The 18,270-nt window shown below is 39.5% G+C and overlaps 1 protein-coding gene across 2 annotated transcripts in view; it reads right to left on the bottom strand.

Annotated features, from left to right (window-relative positions):
* Window positions 1-18,270, bottom strand: part of ITPR2 (inositol 1,4,5-trisphosphate receptor type 2) — a 527,270-nt gene that overhangs the window by 318,032 nt on the left and 190,968 nt on the right. For both annotated transcript variants that reach the window (XM_066354092.1, XM_066354101.1), the window contains 5 exons: window positions 10,675-10,868; window positions 6,608-6,737; window positions 4,577-4,634; window positions 2,733-2,898; window positions 1,130-1,303 (listed from right to left, as the gene is read on the bottom strand). In XM_066354092.1, coding sequence (XP_066210189.1) covers window positions 1,130-1,303; window positions 2,733-2,898; window positions 4,577-4,634; window positions 6,608-6,737; window positions 10,675-10,868 — 722 coding nt within the window. The remainder of the gene's footprint in view (window positions 1-1,129; window positions 1,304-2,732; window positions 2,899-4,576; window positions 4,635-6,607; window positions 6,738-10,674; window positions 10,869-18,270) is intronic.

Here is an 18,270-nt window from a genome sequence, read left to right as displayed (position 1 = left end):
TAATTCAGCTACTGAAAACTAAATTAATACAACAGCAGACTTATCATCATCATCTTATTATTCTTTAAATCAAACAGATTTTTGGTATATTCATGTTGACAGTAAAGCATACTGTCCTTCCATTTATTTTTATTTTATTTATTTATTGTATTTTTCCAAATTGAGAGTGGGGAGGCAGACAGACAGACTCTTGCATGCGCGTGATCGAGATCCACCCAACATGCCCACCAAGGAGCGATGCTCTGCCCATCTGAAGCATTGCTCTGCTGCAACCGGAGCCATTCTAGGGCCTGAGGTAGAAGCCATGGAGCTGTCCTCAGTGCCAAGGCCAACTCTTTGCTCCAATAAAGCTTTGGCTGCGGGAGAGGAAGAGAGAGATAGAGAGAAAGAAGAGGGGGAAGGATGGAGAAACAAATGGGTGTTTCTCCTGTGTCCCCTGACCAGGAATCGAACCCATGACTTCCACACGCTGGGCCGACACTCTACCACTGAGCCAGGTGGCCAGGGCCTTATCCTTCCATTTAGATATTTTTACATATTTTAAAGCAGTGGTTTTCAACCTTTTTTCACTCGCAACCGATAAAAAGAAAATTACATATTTCAGGAACCGCTGAGGCCAAAACCAACCTAAGCATAAGCAAGTTTGACTCAGATCATTGGGTCTATAATCTTCAGACAACGTCAGCGTGGTTAACTCTTTCGTAGACCAGATTGATATTTCTGGCAGACTGGTATACGGATCAGCGCTTGAAAAACACTGTTTTAAAGGATATGCAATAATAAAAGGAATGATTTAAAATTCACCTTATTTTTTTAGGTCTAGACTTAAGACCCATTCCTTTATTTTCCATTTCACTCCCTTCTATTGTCCTAATTCCTGGATTATATGATTTACATTGTTAAAGAGAAAGAGTACAAAAGTAGGCAGATGAGGTAAGAAGTGCCAGCAGTTGACAAGAATTCCCCAAAGTGTAGGTTCATGAGTTAATTGGCTTGGCAAATGAAAATTTTAAGCTCTGCTACTCAGGAAAAAATAAAAAAAGTCTTCTTTATAAACAATTTTGACTGTAGGGCATATTATTTAAAAGATACTGTTTAAATTAATTCAAAATACATATTGAAAACGAACCTCAATTGGCTCTTCACCACCTTTTACTTGATTTTCACCCATTTCTCCATTCTCATAGCTGCTGCTCTTCTCAACCCATAACTCAGACTTTTCTACAGTGAGTCGAAGCTGGTCCAGATCCGCCTTTATTTGCTTGTAGTTATCGACATCTTGGTTGGAAACCAGCAATTGCACCTGGAAACAGAATTTCAACCCTTACTTTACTTAAGAATTTTCTTTATTTCTATTTCATTTATCTGAAATTTAAAGTATTTTAACATATTTGTCTATAGTCAAAGGTTAATATTTCTAGAATATTTATGAATATTTTAGATGTATATTGACCAGGAAAACTTACCTGGAAGTACCTGTAAACTCTACCTAATATATTCACATGTTATAAAGAATCACATATATAAAAGGAATGAGCCCTAACAAAGTGCTACAGAGGAACTTAAACTAGAAAATACCCTGACTCCAATCTCCCTGCTAAAGTGAACTTTTCTGAGATTCTGTGGGGGTTTTTTTGTTGTTTTTTTTTGTTTTTTTGTATTTCTCTGAAGCTGGAAACAGGGAAAAACAGTCAGACAGACTCCCGCATGCGCCCAACCAGGATCCACCCGGCACGCCCACCACGGGCGACGCTCTGCCCACCAGGGGGCAATGCTCTGCCCCTCCGGGGGGTCGCTCTGCCGTGACCAGAGCCACTCTAGCGCCTGGGGCAGAGGCCAAGGAGCCATCCCCAGCGCCCGGGCCATCTTTTGCTCCAATGGAGCCTTGGCTGCGGGAGGGGAAGAGAGAGACAGAGAGAAAGGAGGGGGTGGGGGTGGAGAAGCAAATGGGCGCTTCTCCTATGTGCCCTGGCCGGGAATCGAACCCGGGTCCCCCGCACGCCAGGCCGATGCTCTACCGCTGAGCCAACCGGCCAGGGCCAATTCTATCTGTTTTAAAAGAAGTAGATAAGTGAAAGAAAATACGGATACCGTCTAAAGCTCATGATATCCATTTCTATTTTATCGTAATTTCTATGTATTATATGACATATAAATATATTCATAACTATGTCGATTTAAATATTTACTCTTTTACTTCATTTTTAAATATATTCTTGCAAAGCTTCTTAATGAAGACCAATGCTCTATTAAATAAAATAAATATCAGTGAAACACATGTAAACACTTAGGTATTATTCATTAAGTCAAAAGATGGATGTCATTCAAAAATGACAAAGGAAAAGATTAGATCCATAACAATTCCTTTCTTTTGGATGCAAACATTTTTCAATCACATTAACATTTGATTTCAGTGCTCCGCTTGTCCTACCCCCATTTCTCAGTAAATGTGAGGTACAAACAGCAGCTGTGGGAACAAACTCCCTGATGTGGTTGTATCCTCTAGTGCACTCCTAAATCTGAGCGCCTGTCATCTACATAAAAGATATTAACTGAAAATCACTTGTGGGGAACTCCTTTTTAAAATAGATCATGTCTTGGTTTATGACAAGGCCTTGTCTATCTTTAAACACAGAAAGTGTCCCCAGCAAAAGCTGCACAGTCTCATTAACTCTGCAACTGTGAAGTCAGGTTGGATGCTATAAACAGTGCCTGAGGATACTCCATCTTACCTGTTTAAATGCCTGTAACACTTCCGCTCTCTGGCTGAAGTGCTTGAACAGAAGCTGCAGAGCTCCTGACAGCAGAGGAGGGTAGTCATGCATGATTAGGTGAATGAGGACCCGCAAAAATGTCCTGCCTCCTTCATCGTCAAGCTGAACTGGATTTTTTTCCTTTCTATAAAACAAAACAAAATGAAAAATTGAAAATAACATATTTATATAAAACTTACTCATAAGTAGTTAAGACTATGTATACATTCTGAGTCATATCACTTTTCCCCTAGATGGGAAAGTAGAAAGGAAGACATTTAGACTCTGGTCCGTCTCGCATGTAACTGATAAAGAAGCAAAGCGCAAACGAAAGCTTGTGTTTGTCCATGAAAGCAGGGAAGACCAACTACCCTAGTCCGTCCAAGGCCAAGGGGGTTTCTAGAATGGGGGGCTTTCAGCACTTACACTGTTTCCTAGGCACACCGGGGTGAACTGGTCAACTAGGCACAGAAAAAAAGACAGGAAATGGGGTCAACCCAAAAGTTTGTTGAGAAGGCATAAGGTTCGATGAACACCAAGGGTTGATTTCCCTGGAGCCTAGTGCCCTCTCAACGACTGGCGGTGAGGGAGGGGCTGGGGACAGGCAGTACACGCGCCCACGCATGCACCATCACCACAGCAGCTAAAACCTGTGTGTTTCATATGTTTGGCCTCTAGCAACATTCCATGGGATAAAAAGCCCACTTATTTTAAGGTGAAAATCAGACACCGGTTCATTCTCCCTTCTTTGGTATAATGAAACATTGAATCAGAAAACACATGATAACAACAAAAACCAGCAAAACAATAAAAAAACAAAGCTAAACCAAATGTTCACCAGGGATAAAAATCCTTTTTGGTTCCCTTGATCCTTCATTCCTGTTTGTCTTTCTAACCAAAGGAAATATAACAAAAGGCTTAGTATATAAACTTGCTTAGGTTCTCATGGTAAATCTGTAACAAAATGAATGCTCAATAATTTGTAGCTTAGACAGTTTACTTTTTTTAGTTTTCTTTTTGACTGCTATTGGTTTCATTTCTGAAAAGGAAGGAAACAAGTTAAAGATAATAAGTGGCCGGGTTCCTGATCGCAAAGGAGGGCAGTCAGGCCAGAGGTATTTCATTCTCTTTAATCACAGGCATCTCCACTTGGCAGAGAGTATCTTTATTTCGCATATATGAAGTTAATGATGACATTGAAAGCAGTGACTGTCTTGACTCAAATTTGTCAGATTTAGGGAAGCAATGTTTTCCAAGATGTAACAATATTTTTATCAGGAGAATTGAAGGTTATTGGTATGCTGTCATTATTTGAGGAAAGAAAAGAATTCAGGTAAAAGTTCAGTAAACTGATCTCAGTTCTCTTGTCATAAAAAAGGTTATCAATAACATTCTAAGTAAAATTTTACTCACAAGATAAAGATAATTGGCCCTGGCCAGTGGCTCAGTAGATAGAGCATTGGCCCAGCGTATGGACATCCCAGGTTTGATTCCAGGTCAGGGCACAAAGGAAAAGCAACCATCTGCTTCTCTCCCCTATCCCCTCCTCCTCTCTCCCTCTTCCCCTCATACAGTCAGTAGCTTGACTGGTTCGAGTGTGGCCCCAGGACCTGAGGATAGCTCCTATTGAGCACATTAGCTTCAGATGCTAAAAATAGCTAGGTACTCAGTACTTGAGCATTGGTCCTAGAGGGAACTGCTGGGTGGAGCATGCAGGAGTCTGCCTCATTATCTCACCTCCTCTCACCTATAAATAAGTAAGTAAGTAAGTAAGTAAGTAAATAAATAAATAAATAAATAAATAAATGTAAATGTTACTATACCTTCCAGCAAACATAGTTTCTGCTTGAGCTGCAATTTCATCTATATCAGGAACAATAGCTGCAAAGATAAATGGTAAAATCTATTCCTTATTGTAATTAAGTCATAATATGATGTTAATATATCAAAAAATATTTTGTCTTAATTTCTTTATGCCACCAAAAGTCAATTAAGAGTTTTAAAAGTCATAATATAGTTCTACCTTAGGTATCAGTATTTTTTATTAAATTTTATACTTTTAAATATATATTTCTATAGTCAGATATATTTAAAAGATCAGAAAGAACCATTTATAAGTTGCCCCATCTAAATAAGTGTGTATATGTGCATCAACCACACAAATACACACACACACACTTATGCATATACATATAATTTTAATGGATGATGACAAGAAAGGATAATTTTTTAAACAATCAAATTATAGCTATAATGAATATTGCAATTATATTGTAACTCAAAACAACATGGTCTTTTCATCTAAGCTCATTTCTCAAATTCCATCCCTTCTTCTCATGGGTCTTCTCATGCCTACTTTTTTTTTTATACAAACCAATCATGATTCCTCACCCACCCTCACCACTAACGTTTTGAAGATATCTTAATTAAGATAACATGTTTAAATGATAACTACATAATTTACATCTCATCTCCAAGGCATAAAAAGAAAACAGAGCCAGACATAAAAAGAGAAAAAAGATTTCTCCCTAGAAAAGTTCTTACAAATACAACCAATATAAAAGATCGAGTAAATCAGAAAACTGGTTTTCTGAGGTTGCCCCCCAACTTTCCCTCCCACACTTTACTGACTGAGCTCCTGTTTCCAGAAGTCTGGATTCTAAGAGCCAACAATTTTCATGCTACTGTCAATGCAATCGCCAGCGAGACTTTCTGGTTCTGACACACTGTTCCTGGAAACAGTCCTTTGGGGTTCTGCACTTCTGGGAAGCATAAAAACAACACTGCTGTAAATGTGCCAGAAATGACTTCTCACTGAAGGCACACACCTTCCCTGTCTGCAGAGGCACACTGCCTTTCAGGTGGTACTGAGTCTGCCCGGGGATCACTGGTCTAGCGTCCATTCTAAGGGAACACTTGAAATCACTGAATCGCTCCTGTCCAGCTGATTGAGGCACAAGGAAGAGAAGCGTTCCTGATGTTGTCACAGCAGTTGCGGTTAGATGAAAGTTTCTTATCTGAGTACAAATCCTATCCGCAGAAAAAGAATCCTGCTAACTGCTTAAGTGTTTAATACCACACATTTTGCAGCCTGCCACGACCAGCCTATCTATCCAGAAAAATGGCAACCTATTATTTCATAGGTTTCATAAGGTGTTCTCTATAGTCACAAAATTGTTACAATTTATTGTTATGCTCCTTTGTCATTATAGTGCTACACTCAGAGGTAGGGTGGCTTAATTCTTATACTTTTTAACTGTGAAAAATTGAAATATAGTAATAGTCTATAACCATGCTAAGTAAAAAAAAAACAACACCTACATTTGTACATTCACACCACTGGGAAATGCTATGTCTTTATTCAAAAGTTGGGCAATGGTTTTCTTCACAACACCTTTCCTCTCCATGGCTGCATTTCATATTGTTCTTTGATCTAGGCAAAACAATTTTTCTCTGGATTTTCACCAAAATAGCATAATGCTTAAAAGATTCAGACTCTGGAGTTGAAGAGACTTCAGAGGGAATCCCTGGCTCCACTACTTTCATGACCTATAGCAAGTAACTTAATCCCTTCGGCCTTGGTTATCTTATCTGTAAAATGGCACAATAAACAGTGCCCTCCACCTCACAGAGTTCAAGAGAAACTGCATTCAAGCACCAAGTAACAGCATACAGCCTCCTTGCTATTCGCTGCACGTTATTTAATGCCCTGTCTCTGCCCCTTCACGTCATTGGTGGAGATTATTTCCAGAGTTTGTCTCACAGAAAACCACCATGGTTTAAAATATGAAAAGTGCTTTCAATTTTCCGGGGAAACAAAATACAGAGAGCAAATATGGTCACAAAGGAGATACCTGATGGCATTAATGTGTCTGGAGAGCCACTGGCAGATGTTTCAGCATTCTCATTGTTCTCTCCGAATTCCTTCTTATATATCGACAGCATGTAGGAGATCCTATAGTCTAGTCTGACACTCAGGATAAACTATAAGAAACATTAAAAACAACATCATTTTCTTTTATTAGCACAGTGTTTAAAACTACAACTCATTACATGACACCAGGAACTTAACTAGCAACGTGAACTAGTTAGAAAGTTACTGGTAAGTGCCAACCGTGTCAGCTGCATTCAGCTTCTCGGTAATAAGACCAAGAAAAGCGATGCATTTCCAGTCATCAATGTCAGTAAAATCCCAAAGCATTTTTTTGAAAGAAGAAAGCCTGACTTCCCATGATTAATTACTCTCTGGATAATCCAGGTAGAGGGGTCTTGCGGGTCTGGTGGAAGAAGTATTGACGTAATTTCGCTAAGTAGTTTACAGGTTGTCCGTTGGCTCTGGGAGGAGAATGCTGGAGCTGTGACCCTCACTCACACACAGAAAGTCCAAGATCTCAGCTACAGCAGTGTGGAGACAGGCTATATCACTACCAGCCCTGGATCTATGCTACAAAGGGCAGCTGAAGTCACAGCATCCTAATACACCACAGATGTGCCTCACTAGTGCTTGTGTTTTCTTGGGCTTGGGTGCTCACCCTTTTTCTTCTTAACTGATGCACTGACAGGAGCAAAGTGCCAGGAAGAGTCCTGTCTGATCTCCACACTGTGAAGAATGCAAGCTACTTGAAGCCCACTGCCCTCAAGAATCCAATGATCGAGTTGGAAAAACAAAATACACATTAACATAATTAGGAAACTACTGGGGGTTAAATCACGTGGTATAGATTACAGTGGAGATCAGAGAAGGAAGTATATTCTACAGATGTCTGAGTTGAGAAACGAAACAATAAGAAGTGGTCTCACACAGTGTTACCTTCCACCCCAGTGTGCCTGACGTAGGCCCTGGAATAACCCTTTGTCCCAGCAAAATTGAGCATCGTGCCTCCAAACTGTCCATGAGTCTCACTTGGACTGCAAACAATGGTCACGCAATTTTAGAAAAGTTGGTACTTAGTGGTACCATCTAAACTTACTTCACACTAGGCCAGCCATGAACCACACTCCTCCCTCACTTCCTCCTCCTGCCCCTCTTCTCTTATCCCTCTCTCACAAGTCTCTGCTCACCAGCACAGGATGCAATGCCTGCTGCTTTTCTCTTGCCTTCTCACATTTACTCACAGTGTCCACTTCACACCCTGAACAGACTTCTCTTTCACCAATAACCAGCTTCTGAGACACCTTTCCAAGATCTGGTTTAAATGTTTTGTTTTGTTTTTTTTAATGAAGTTTTCTCTGGTTCCCCAGCCCAAATTAATTTTTCTCCTTATTGCTTACCCAACAATTATTTAGACTTATAGGTCCAAAGTTGAATCTCAATCTCTCTTTCCTGAGACCTTTATGCTCCTAATGGGCAATAAATAGGCTCTATGTCAGCTATGTTGGTTAAGTTCAACAAACATTTGTTAAGCTAGGTACTGAGCAAAGTGCCGACAGTACACACAGGGTTCCAAGGATAGAAGACATTCCTTTGAAGAGCATATAATCTAGTGGGGAAACAAACACCAAAGAGACTCTTTTATTAGCACGTAGTGAGCATATACTGTCTGAACTGATTCTATAGGGGATTTTCAAAGCGGAAGACAGATGATGGGAAAGGAGGCCTGAGAAAGGGTCAGTGGATTTGGCAGCATTGACTAGACTGGTGGCAGCAGAAGCCAGATTAAGCAAGTGCTTAAAAAAATAAGTGTTTTTACTTTAAACCTATATAAAGAACAAATTAATAAAATATCAATTAATGAAACACATTAACTCTTAGTTGAAGTTCCTAAACTTCCTAGAACTGCATTTTATAAGTATTACCAAATTAAAATATTCTTTCTCTAATATACAGGATAAGACAAAAGCAGGTTTACAGTTGTTCGTAAAGAAAATAATTAATAACACAAGAGTAAATTCTGTGTTTCACATACAACTGTAAACCTACTTCTGCCCCCACCCTGTATTTAATTATAAAAACTCAATGGAAGGTGGAAAGAAAGAAGGGAAGGCAAAAATAAAAACAAAGGCACAGAAAGAGTATTGCGAAAGGGCCAGATACAGCTCCAGAGAGAAAACTGGAGAGAAATAAACTAAAGAAGGAGAGAGACGCAAAGTGATGGGGAAAGAAAGCCTGACCCTGGGCGAGGAGGAAGAGCCAGCAGGGACCGGCCTTGCACAAGGAATTTGGCCACAAAGAAATTCTTAAACAGATGTTCTAAGAAAAAAACATATTCAAGAGCAGTACCCAGAAACATAGACACAGACACGGAGAATCAGACCCAGACTCAGACACAAAACACAGACTACGGACAGAGGTTCAACCAAAAATCCATGAAGAGCCCAAAGTAGGCAGCAAAAATGAGTCAGCCCCAAATTACCCTGCCATGGTCTGTCCATCTCATCAGTTTCAGCTGTTAGAGATTGTTTTATTAATGCTGCTTTTTTTTTTCCTGTTAAATGTTGGCTAAAATGAGGTCACAGACTTGAAACACCGTCCCATGAGCAGGATGATGTTAAGCTGCGGGCTCATTACGTCTGCAAGTCAGGGGATCACTACTTTCCTCACTTTCAGAATAGAAAGGCTAAGTGATTTTTCAGGGTCATGAACACAGTGTTGGGAGGCCTGCCAACATTTCTCAGGATTCAACCCTTGGAATTACTGGAGGAACTGTAAAACCTTTTATGATTATAAATCTAATTATTTTAAATAAAAATGTACAGGCCCTTCCTGGACTACTGAGCCGATTCTGGTAGCTCAGTCTACTTTAAATTCTGATGAAACACAGTAAACTGTATCCTGAATCTTAATGAATCCTTGAAAACTCTAAGCTCCATGCTCCAAATCTAGAATATATATATAATATATATATATATTTATACTATATATATTATATATATAATTTAAGTATAATAAAACTACTTTTTAAACTTTAAAAAATATTAAGAATTCATAGCTACAATGTGAGAAATTTATTCACTAAGCCAGTGGGCATGAAATAAAATTTACCTCCTTTAAATTCATAGAGGAAGGCCCTGGCTGGTTGGCTCAGTGGTAGAGCATCAGCCTGGCATATGGATGTCCCAGGTTTGATTCCTGGTCAGGACACAAAGGAGAAGCACCCATCTGCTTCTCCACCCCTCCTTCTCACTTCTCTCTCTTACCCTGCTGCAGCCATGACTCGATTGGAGCAAGTTGGCCCTGGGTACTGAGGATGGCTCCATAGCCTTCACCTCAGGTGCTAAGAAGAGCTAGGTTGCTGAGCAATGGAGCAATGGCCCCAGATGGGCAGAGCATCACCCCATACAGGGCTTGCTGGGTGGATCCCAGTCAGGGCACATGCCAGAGTCTGTCTCTGCCTCCCTTTCTCTCACTGAATTAAAAAAAAATTCATAAATCTAGGTTTTATATATATATATAACATTATATTATATATACCTATATATGTTATTCCTAGCCTCTTGGAAACAAAACTACAAAGAGAGATGGTCACTTATATGAAATACTAAAATCAATTAAAAGCAATTATTAACATTTTTATTTAATAAATAAAATTTTATTTCAGTTTCCTGCTACAATGATAAATCTGGAAACATGGAATCATATGTCCAATTCAATTAAAAGTAGAAAAGGGGCTAGAATTCAATCATTAACTTTGTCATCTCTGAGATTCTTCTTAAATAAAGGTAAAAGTAAATTAGGGTTAATACTAAACAAGAAAACACATAGGAAAGAAAAAGGTTTTGTCCTCCCGCAGAGTACTCCATAACCGTTAGCTATCATCATTAATATATTTATATGGAAATAAAAAATCTAATTAATATATTAAACAGTGTCAATGTGAGATTTCTTACCAGGCTTGTCGTTATCTTAAAGTGAATTGAAGCAATAAAGTTTAAGAAGTCAAGCCAAGAAGCACAAATAGGTATTTGTCACTATGTAACATACCTGTAAAATCTCAATTATCTTCAGTTTGGTGTCCATCACGGTCACGTCTTCGTGCTCAGCCGAACTCCCTTGCTTGCTGGGATGGATACTGGGCTGAACGTCAGGTATACTCATGGGGAAGATGGAACCTCTGCTGAGCACCATCTGGGTCATCATCTCTCCCACCCCGTGGATGGTTCTCATGACATTATTTCCTGGTGTGAGAAAAGTCCAGAAGTCAACACATACCATACCTGGAGAAAAGACTGTAAATACCCAACTGGTCCCGAACAAACTGAAACATGGCAGGGAAAGTATTAAGGATAGCAGATAGCAGCATCCGCACTGCCTCGCTCTTCCTTTGCAGAGAAAGTGAAGACACTGCAGACACATTTAAAAGTGACAGATTCTAAAAATGAACGTTTACCCTTCTCAGAAAATGCTTTCAAATGATGCACCAAGAGTGAATTGTTGGTAACTCTAAGGACATCCAAATGAAGTCTTTCTGGAGCATGTTAGGTACTACCAACTATCACACCATAGGTTCTACTGTTACAGTAACTTGAAAGACAGATGATCAATCTCCATAATAAAGTTAGAGATAAAACGATTATAATCGATGTGAGGACACAACGATTACATAAAAACATGTAAATGGTGACTAGCATCCTAATCCTACCCTCATACCAAGGGCTTTTAGCTCCATTTTCTTACTGCTTATAAAAGAGCTTAAAAGGAGGATTGTTACAACTTCACTTTAAGAAAAAGAAAGTCTCATTTTGCAAAGAAGCATGTATTGGCCAATATACTTCCCATTCCTTCACTCTTTTTGAATAGAAAATCATTATTGAAAACCCACAAAGGGGACCTGGCCACCATCTGGGTCAGCGGTAAAGCGTCAGTCAGCCTGGCATGTGGAAGTCCTGAGTTCGATTCCTGGCCAGGGCACACAGGAGAAGTGCCATTTGCTTCTCCATCCTTCCCCCTCTCCTTCCTCTCTGTCTCTCTCTTCCCCTCCCACAGCCGAGGCTCCATTGGAGCAAAGTTGGCCCGGGCGCTGAGCATGGCTCTATGGCCTCTGTCTCAGGCGCTAGAATGGCTCTGGTTGCAACAGAACAACGCCCCAGATGGGCAGAGCATCACCCCCTAGTGGGCTTGCCGGTGGATCCCAGTCAGGCGCATGCGGGAATCTGTCTGTCTACCTCCCCTCTTCTCATTTCAGAAAAACACAAAGGCAAGTCTGTTTGAGGGGATTAAAGAAACGAATTAGTGACAAGCATGATCATCTCAGTGAGGGGGCCCCAACCCTTCGGCATCTTCTGATCCCTGCTTCTCACTTGCCTGTCCTCCAATAGAACTGCATGTGCGCCCGTTCCTTATACTCGCCCCACCTAGCCGTAGGGAAGGATCCTCTTGACCTTGCTACAACTCCAGACTAACTGCCGTCTCTCACTTCTAAGTTCCTACAGCAAGCAACAGGATTCAAAACAACAGTTGTGTGCTTTCCTTTCACAACAGTGGTCTCTGCTTCCTGGGTGTTCACAGAGTTTTGCCTCAAGCAAAGGTCTAAGTATCTGGCCAAGAATTTTCCTTTCCCCCAGTGTCTCAGGGAGCAAACTGAGAGGAAGGGAAATATAAATAAGACAAGATAAAACTCTCAGCTCTAAATCGAGGATATAAACTGTGGGAATACCTACAGGATTGAAAGGCAAACAAAGAAAGGGAAGGAAAATATTCAAAAGATGACTCAAAAGAATCTTGATGGTCCCATGCAGACAGATAACAATTACCACTGAACCACTGGTAACCACTATTATTTGCACATTATAAAAGGTGGAATGCATTTTAAAGTTTACTATCTTATCCATAGTTAAATTTACTATCCATAAAAGAGGGTGGTGCTCAAATGGCATTTTTTTTTTCTTTTAAGCAAGAGAAACAGGGACAGAAAGAGAGACAGAGAGAGGGACAGACAGGCAGGGAGAGAGATGAGAAGCATCAATTCTTCTTTGCGGCTCCTTAGTCTCCTTACTTGTTCATTGATTGCTTTCTCATATGTGCCTTGACTGGGGGGCTACAGCATAGCGAGTGACCCCTTGCTCAAGTCAGTAACCTTGGTCTCAAGCCAGCAACCTTGGGGTCATATCTATGATCCCACACTCAATCCAGCGACCCTGCGCTCCAGCCAGATGAGCCCGTGCGTCAAGTAGAATATTTTTGAGTAGGCAATGAAGTTAACATTTTTTTTTCTAGAGTGGCCATATTCCAGGAAGAAGTTAACGAGTTTGCATTCTGAGAGTCTAGGACCTTTTATCACATGGCTCCTTGCATAAGCCAAAAACAAAAAACCTAATCAAAACAGAGGATGGAGGGTGGGGGAAGAGACCGAAAAAAATTATACAAAAGGTCATTTCCAAGTTTGGATCAAGTTGAGACAAAGAATTTCAGACAGCTTTATTTTACCAGAATAACCTCAAGTCAGAATGCTTTCTTGTCTGTGGTTCCCAACCAACCATATAAGTTGCGTATTTCCAAATACCCCCCACTGTTTGCTACATAGATGACAGGGATGCACATCTGGTTGTTGGCAATGGTTTGAGGTCGTCCATGTTCAACCAATACATTTACATGAAACTTGATTCGAGTATGTATGTGTTCTCCTCCAACAGTTAATTTCTCACCACTAACCCAGAACAGGCTCCTTTGTTATTCTTACCCCTGATTCACACAGAAATCCTTGGCACCAACAGTGTCTGCATCTTATTTAGATTTGCATGGAAAATAATCATTTAATCCAAACAATTATCACACAGAAAGTTAGCCCAGACAATTCTTCCCCCAAATTTAGATTCTGTCACCAAGAAATTAAAATCTAAAGGCCAGACCCATAATAAAATGTAACACATGTTGTCAATGAAACGGGAGGGCTCATTCCAGTTGCACCACAGCCTCAGAGGCCTGTAGCACGTGGCTGCCACAGATCTCCTAACATCGCCATGTAGGGCCAACTCAGAGGCCTCAAATTAAAAATGCTATATTTTCTGGAGTTACTTGGTGGTGAGAAGAAGTGCTTATATTGTAAACTACACAGCTTGAAAAACGTTAAGTCAAACACCATATAAATCACAGATGTGCAAGACTCTGATGCAGTTTTTCCACAGAAAAATTTCTAATTCTACACTAAGTAAGAGGTGATCATTCAACAACACTGCAAAAGAAGAAATCTTACTATTTTTCTTCTCTATCGTAATTAGTCAATACTACAAAAAAAATTTCAGCATAAAGGCTACTGTATTAAAAATCCTCTGGACAAATTATAACCTAAAAATTCAGCTATCTATACCTTTTATATTAAGCCAGAAGTTTGAATTTGGATTTTTCTATAAAGAGTACTGGAGTGGTTTGAAGAAACGGGAGTCATCTTTGTTAAGTAATGTATGAAGGGACTGCGTAGAAACAAATGCAGATGGACTTTCTAGGCTCTTTCATCACATGATTATATAAATATTTTTACTCATCATAATTCCCTCAAGAGGAAAACTCAAAAGTCAGACAGGTATAGTAAATGCATACTAGGAATGATGGCTGGGAATGGATTGAGAATACATTGTTTCTTTGAAGGTTCCACTGAGCCAAGTTTAATTACCAAGTAGAGTTATGTGGGAAGCAAGAAGGAATTTACACAACACTAAACCTGCACTAACCATAATTCTTTTCTATTCAATAGTCATTTACAGCCAGTGATCATTACTGGATTCAACAATCCTTAACAGTTATATGGATTTATTGAAGGTGTTAACATTTAACAAGATCTTACTTGATTTAAATTTACCTTACATCCATTGGTGTTTTATTTGAAGACATCTTTATCTGTTATCTTTCTACTAGAAATATTTTTCTACTATGAGCACATAAGAATAAAAATGATAATTTAAGTTTTCCAGTTGTTTAGATTTCAGATAAACAGGAAACCTTCTGAGCACTTATAAGAGAAAACAGGTATCTGATCAGAAGAATTCTGTGAATAATTGTTAATACTAATGTACTTTCTGTGACTACTAAAGCCAGCTCAATATTTTATAGCAATAGAAGCCAAGAAATGAATAATATGAAAATCATTTTTATTTCCCTGAAATACATCTTTACAGTTAGATTTTACAGTTAGATAAATGCATTTACTGTTACAATAATTCATTTGAAACAGAATGATGTTAAACCATAAAGATTCGATTTCAGAAGCCTTCCTACTTCCCTGTGCTCAGCAACCCTTTCTGCGCTCCCTGAATCCTTTCTGATTTCTAGTAAGATATCACCTCCTCAGGTCCACGAGGCTCCTAAGCCTCGGCTTGCCGGGGGGGATACCTAAACTCTAGAACTAGAGAGTTTCTATTTCAAACATTCTCTGGAACCACATTTCCTCCCAGTGATTAGGAGCCTAGGTTATAAAAGAACTTCTATGTATGCAGAGAAAAAAGAAACATTCACACAAGACCAAAGCCTTAATTAACCTAGTGATACAAGCAGCGTAATAGGTAACTGGATTACAAGGAAAATCAAAGTTTAACCCCCTGACAAGACAACAGATGAGCAGCACTCCCGGTTCAAAGTTAGAGCACAAGGCTTTGGAGAGCGAATCCAGTCCTCACCAGGGTTTCACTGCCTGCGCTGGGCCTGGAGGAAACTTGCTATTCCTTTGCTAAGAGTTTCTCTTATCCAGTTGGTCATTTGGCTTGCTCCCTCAGTCCTTTCTGATTTCTAGTAAGATATCACCTCCTCAGGTCCACGTCACTCTCTCTAAAGAAAGACTGCCATCACCTGACCTATGGTGGAGCAGTGGATAAAGCATCGACCTGGAAATGCTGAGGTCGCCAGTTCGAAACCCTGGGCTTGCCTGGTCAAGGCACATATGGGAGTTGATGCTTCCAGCTCCTCCCCCCTTCTCTCTCTCTGTCTCTCCTCTCTCTGTCTCTCCCTCTCCTCTGTAAAAAAAAAAAAAAAGAAAAGAAAAAAGAAAGAAAGACTGCCATCACCCGGGATCCGTGCACCTGTGCTTTGCATTTCAGTCATGGCGCTGGCACCATCACACATCCTATTTTATACCTGTTTATATGTTGATGGAATCCCCCTCAGAAAGCTCCATGAAGACAGGGACTTGGCCTGGCTTACTGCTCTACCTCCAACACTCAGAACAGTGCCTGACACCCACTAGCCAGCCAATAAATGGTAGATTTAATACATAAGTAAAAAAATTATGACTTAAACAAATGAATTATTAAAAACAAGAACTTTTTTAAAAGGCATAAAAAATGAAATATTACATTAAAAGTACACTATTTTTCATCAAGGTGAGTTCTTGCTTGCTTTCCTTTATACTTTCCTAAGTTTCTTCAGAAAGCACATATAATTTCATGTTACTTTAAAACTTACTTGTTAAAAAGAAAATAATAAACTAGATAACACTGAGATAAGGGAAACCATAGAATCTGCCTTCATCAAGGGCATATCACGTCCCAGGCACTTTGCTAGGTAGGCCACATACACCGTTCACAGAAGGGCAGGGCGTTGGGGAACCCATTCCACTTTACAGCCAGGAACTGACAGAGCCTCAGATTAAAGCCCAACCTATGTCAACGTGCATCTTTCCCCCTGCACTGCATTGCTTCACTAAAACACCATCATCACCTTACAAGTTTCCAAAGGTTTTTATTAGGACTCAGAAACCTACCAGATGCAGAAAGAAAATATTCTAATTAACACTGTGCTGAAAAATGTGGGATTACTATTAATCGTATAATATATTTTGCTCCCTTCACTCCCAAGTGATCTTATCCAACCAGTTATTATACAATGGACAATATACTACTTGTGGTATTTTGTTCATATTACACAATTTAATTTTAAGGGAAAACCTTGTTCACAAACTAGTTATTAAAAAGCCAGTGTTCATCTGACTCTATACTAGGAACACAGGTAGTGGAAGAGCATAGAGAAGTAGAAGAATTTACAATATGGCTAGGAAAACATAAAACATAGCCAAAAAAGAAATTAAGAACAAATATGTAGCAGATGAGACGGTAACAGTATAGCACAGGCAGTATACAAAATTGCTTATGTCTATAATTGGGAAAATTATCCTAGGACAAGGAAAGTGAAGAGCAGCTTCACTGAAGAAATATAATTCTGACCTAGGATTTGAATGGAGTGAAGGATTTAGATAAGAGGAGTATGATCTTCCTCAAATTACTTCATCATCCAATGTGAGAATCTCAGTCCTACAAAAATGTTCCAATTTGTGAGAACATAACTATATAATATGTGCAAAAAAGTCATGAAGAATAAAAACTACCATGTAATTGGGAGGCAATATTTCAAAATAAAAAATGAGAAACATGTGCATGCTTTCATTACACCTCTGAAAAATAGCCCTTCTCAGTTTCAATGTGTTCCATTGTAGTGGTCACCATCTTACTAATGAATGACTGTATGTGGTTCCAAAACATAATTGTAGCTCATGACCTGTTACGCTATGCCATGACTGACACACAATATCGCCTCTAAAAATAAAAGTCCTTCAGAGGAGTGGTTTATGAGTTCTCAATGGACAAAGTAGATAATTTGGCACCTAATATTCTTCATTCTAAATAAACACTCATTGAATACATTGGGTTGATGACCCAATTACAGATTCCAACTCTCCAAAAGCTTAGAAATAGAACAAAACAAAACCTATTGAAAACTTGTTACTAAAATATAGTAATGCTATTACCCCTCTTTTTTCCGAATATCAAGTAGGCTGCTTAGAACAGCGGTTCTCAACCTGTGGGTCGCGACCCCGGCGGGGGTCGAAGGACCAAAACACAGGGGTTGCCTAAAGCCATCGGAAAATACATATTTATTATACAATACATTTTTAAATAAAATAAATATGTATTTTCCGATGGCTTTAGGCAACCCCTGTGTTTTGGTCCTTCGACCCCTGCCGGGGTCACGACCCACAGGTTGAGAACTGCTGGCTTAGAAGAAAACTACTTCCCATCCCACACCCCAAAGAAGTGTTATTTCAAAGGATGAACTGAAAAGGCAATTCTTACAAAACAGTGGTTGAATTCCACATCTTATTTTGGATTTCATCACTGTCAAACACCGACAAAGTCATTTCAATATACCAAACCTTAAGGTGTTAACCTGCAAAACTGATCTTTATATCTTAAAAGTAGATGATCCAAGTGAATTTACATAATAAATAATTTCTGTAATTTAAATATAGTGAAATGCACAGATCTCTAATGAAAGGTTTCAGCAATTTTGACAAAGGGCATTTACCCTAAATCAGTAGTCCCCAACCTTTTTTGGGCCACGGACCGGTTTAATGTCAGAAAATATTTTCACGGACCAGCCTTTAGGGTGGGAAAAGTACCACGTGACCGAGACAAGCGTCAAGAGTGAGTCTTAAATGGATGTAACAGAGAGAATCTGGTCATTTTTAAAAAATAAAACATTGTTCAGACTTAAATATAAATAAAACGGAAATAATGTAAGTTATTTATTCTTTCTCTGCAGACCGGTACCAAATGGCCCACAGACCGGTACCGGTCCGCGGCCCCGGGGTTGGGGACC

The sequence above is a fragment of the Saccopteryx leptura genome, chromosome 1 (genome assembly GCF_036850995.1).
Source record: "Saccopteryx leptura isolate mSacLep1 chromosome 1, mSacLep1_pri_phased_curated, whole genome shotgun sequence".
NCBI lineage: Eukaryota > Metazoa > Chordata > Mammalia > Chiroptera > Emballonuridae > Saccopteryx > Saccopteryx leptura.
Note: the sequence above shows the minus strand (reverse complement) of the source record. Positions and strands in the feature narration are given on the sequence as shown.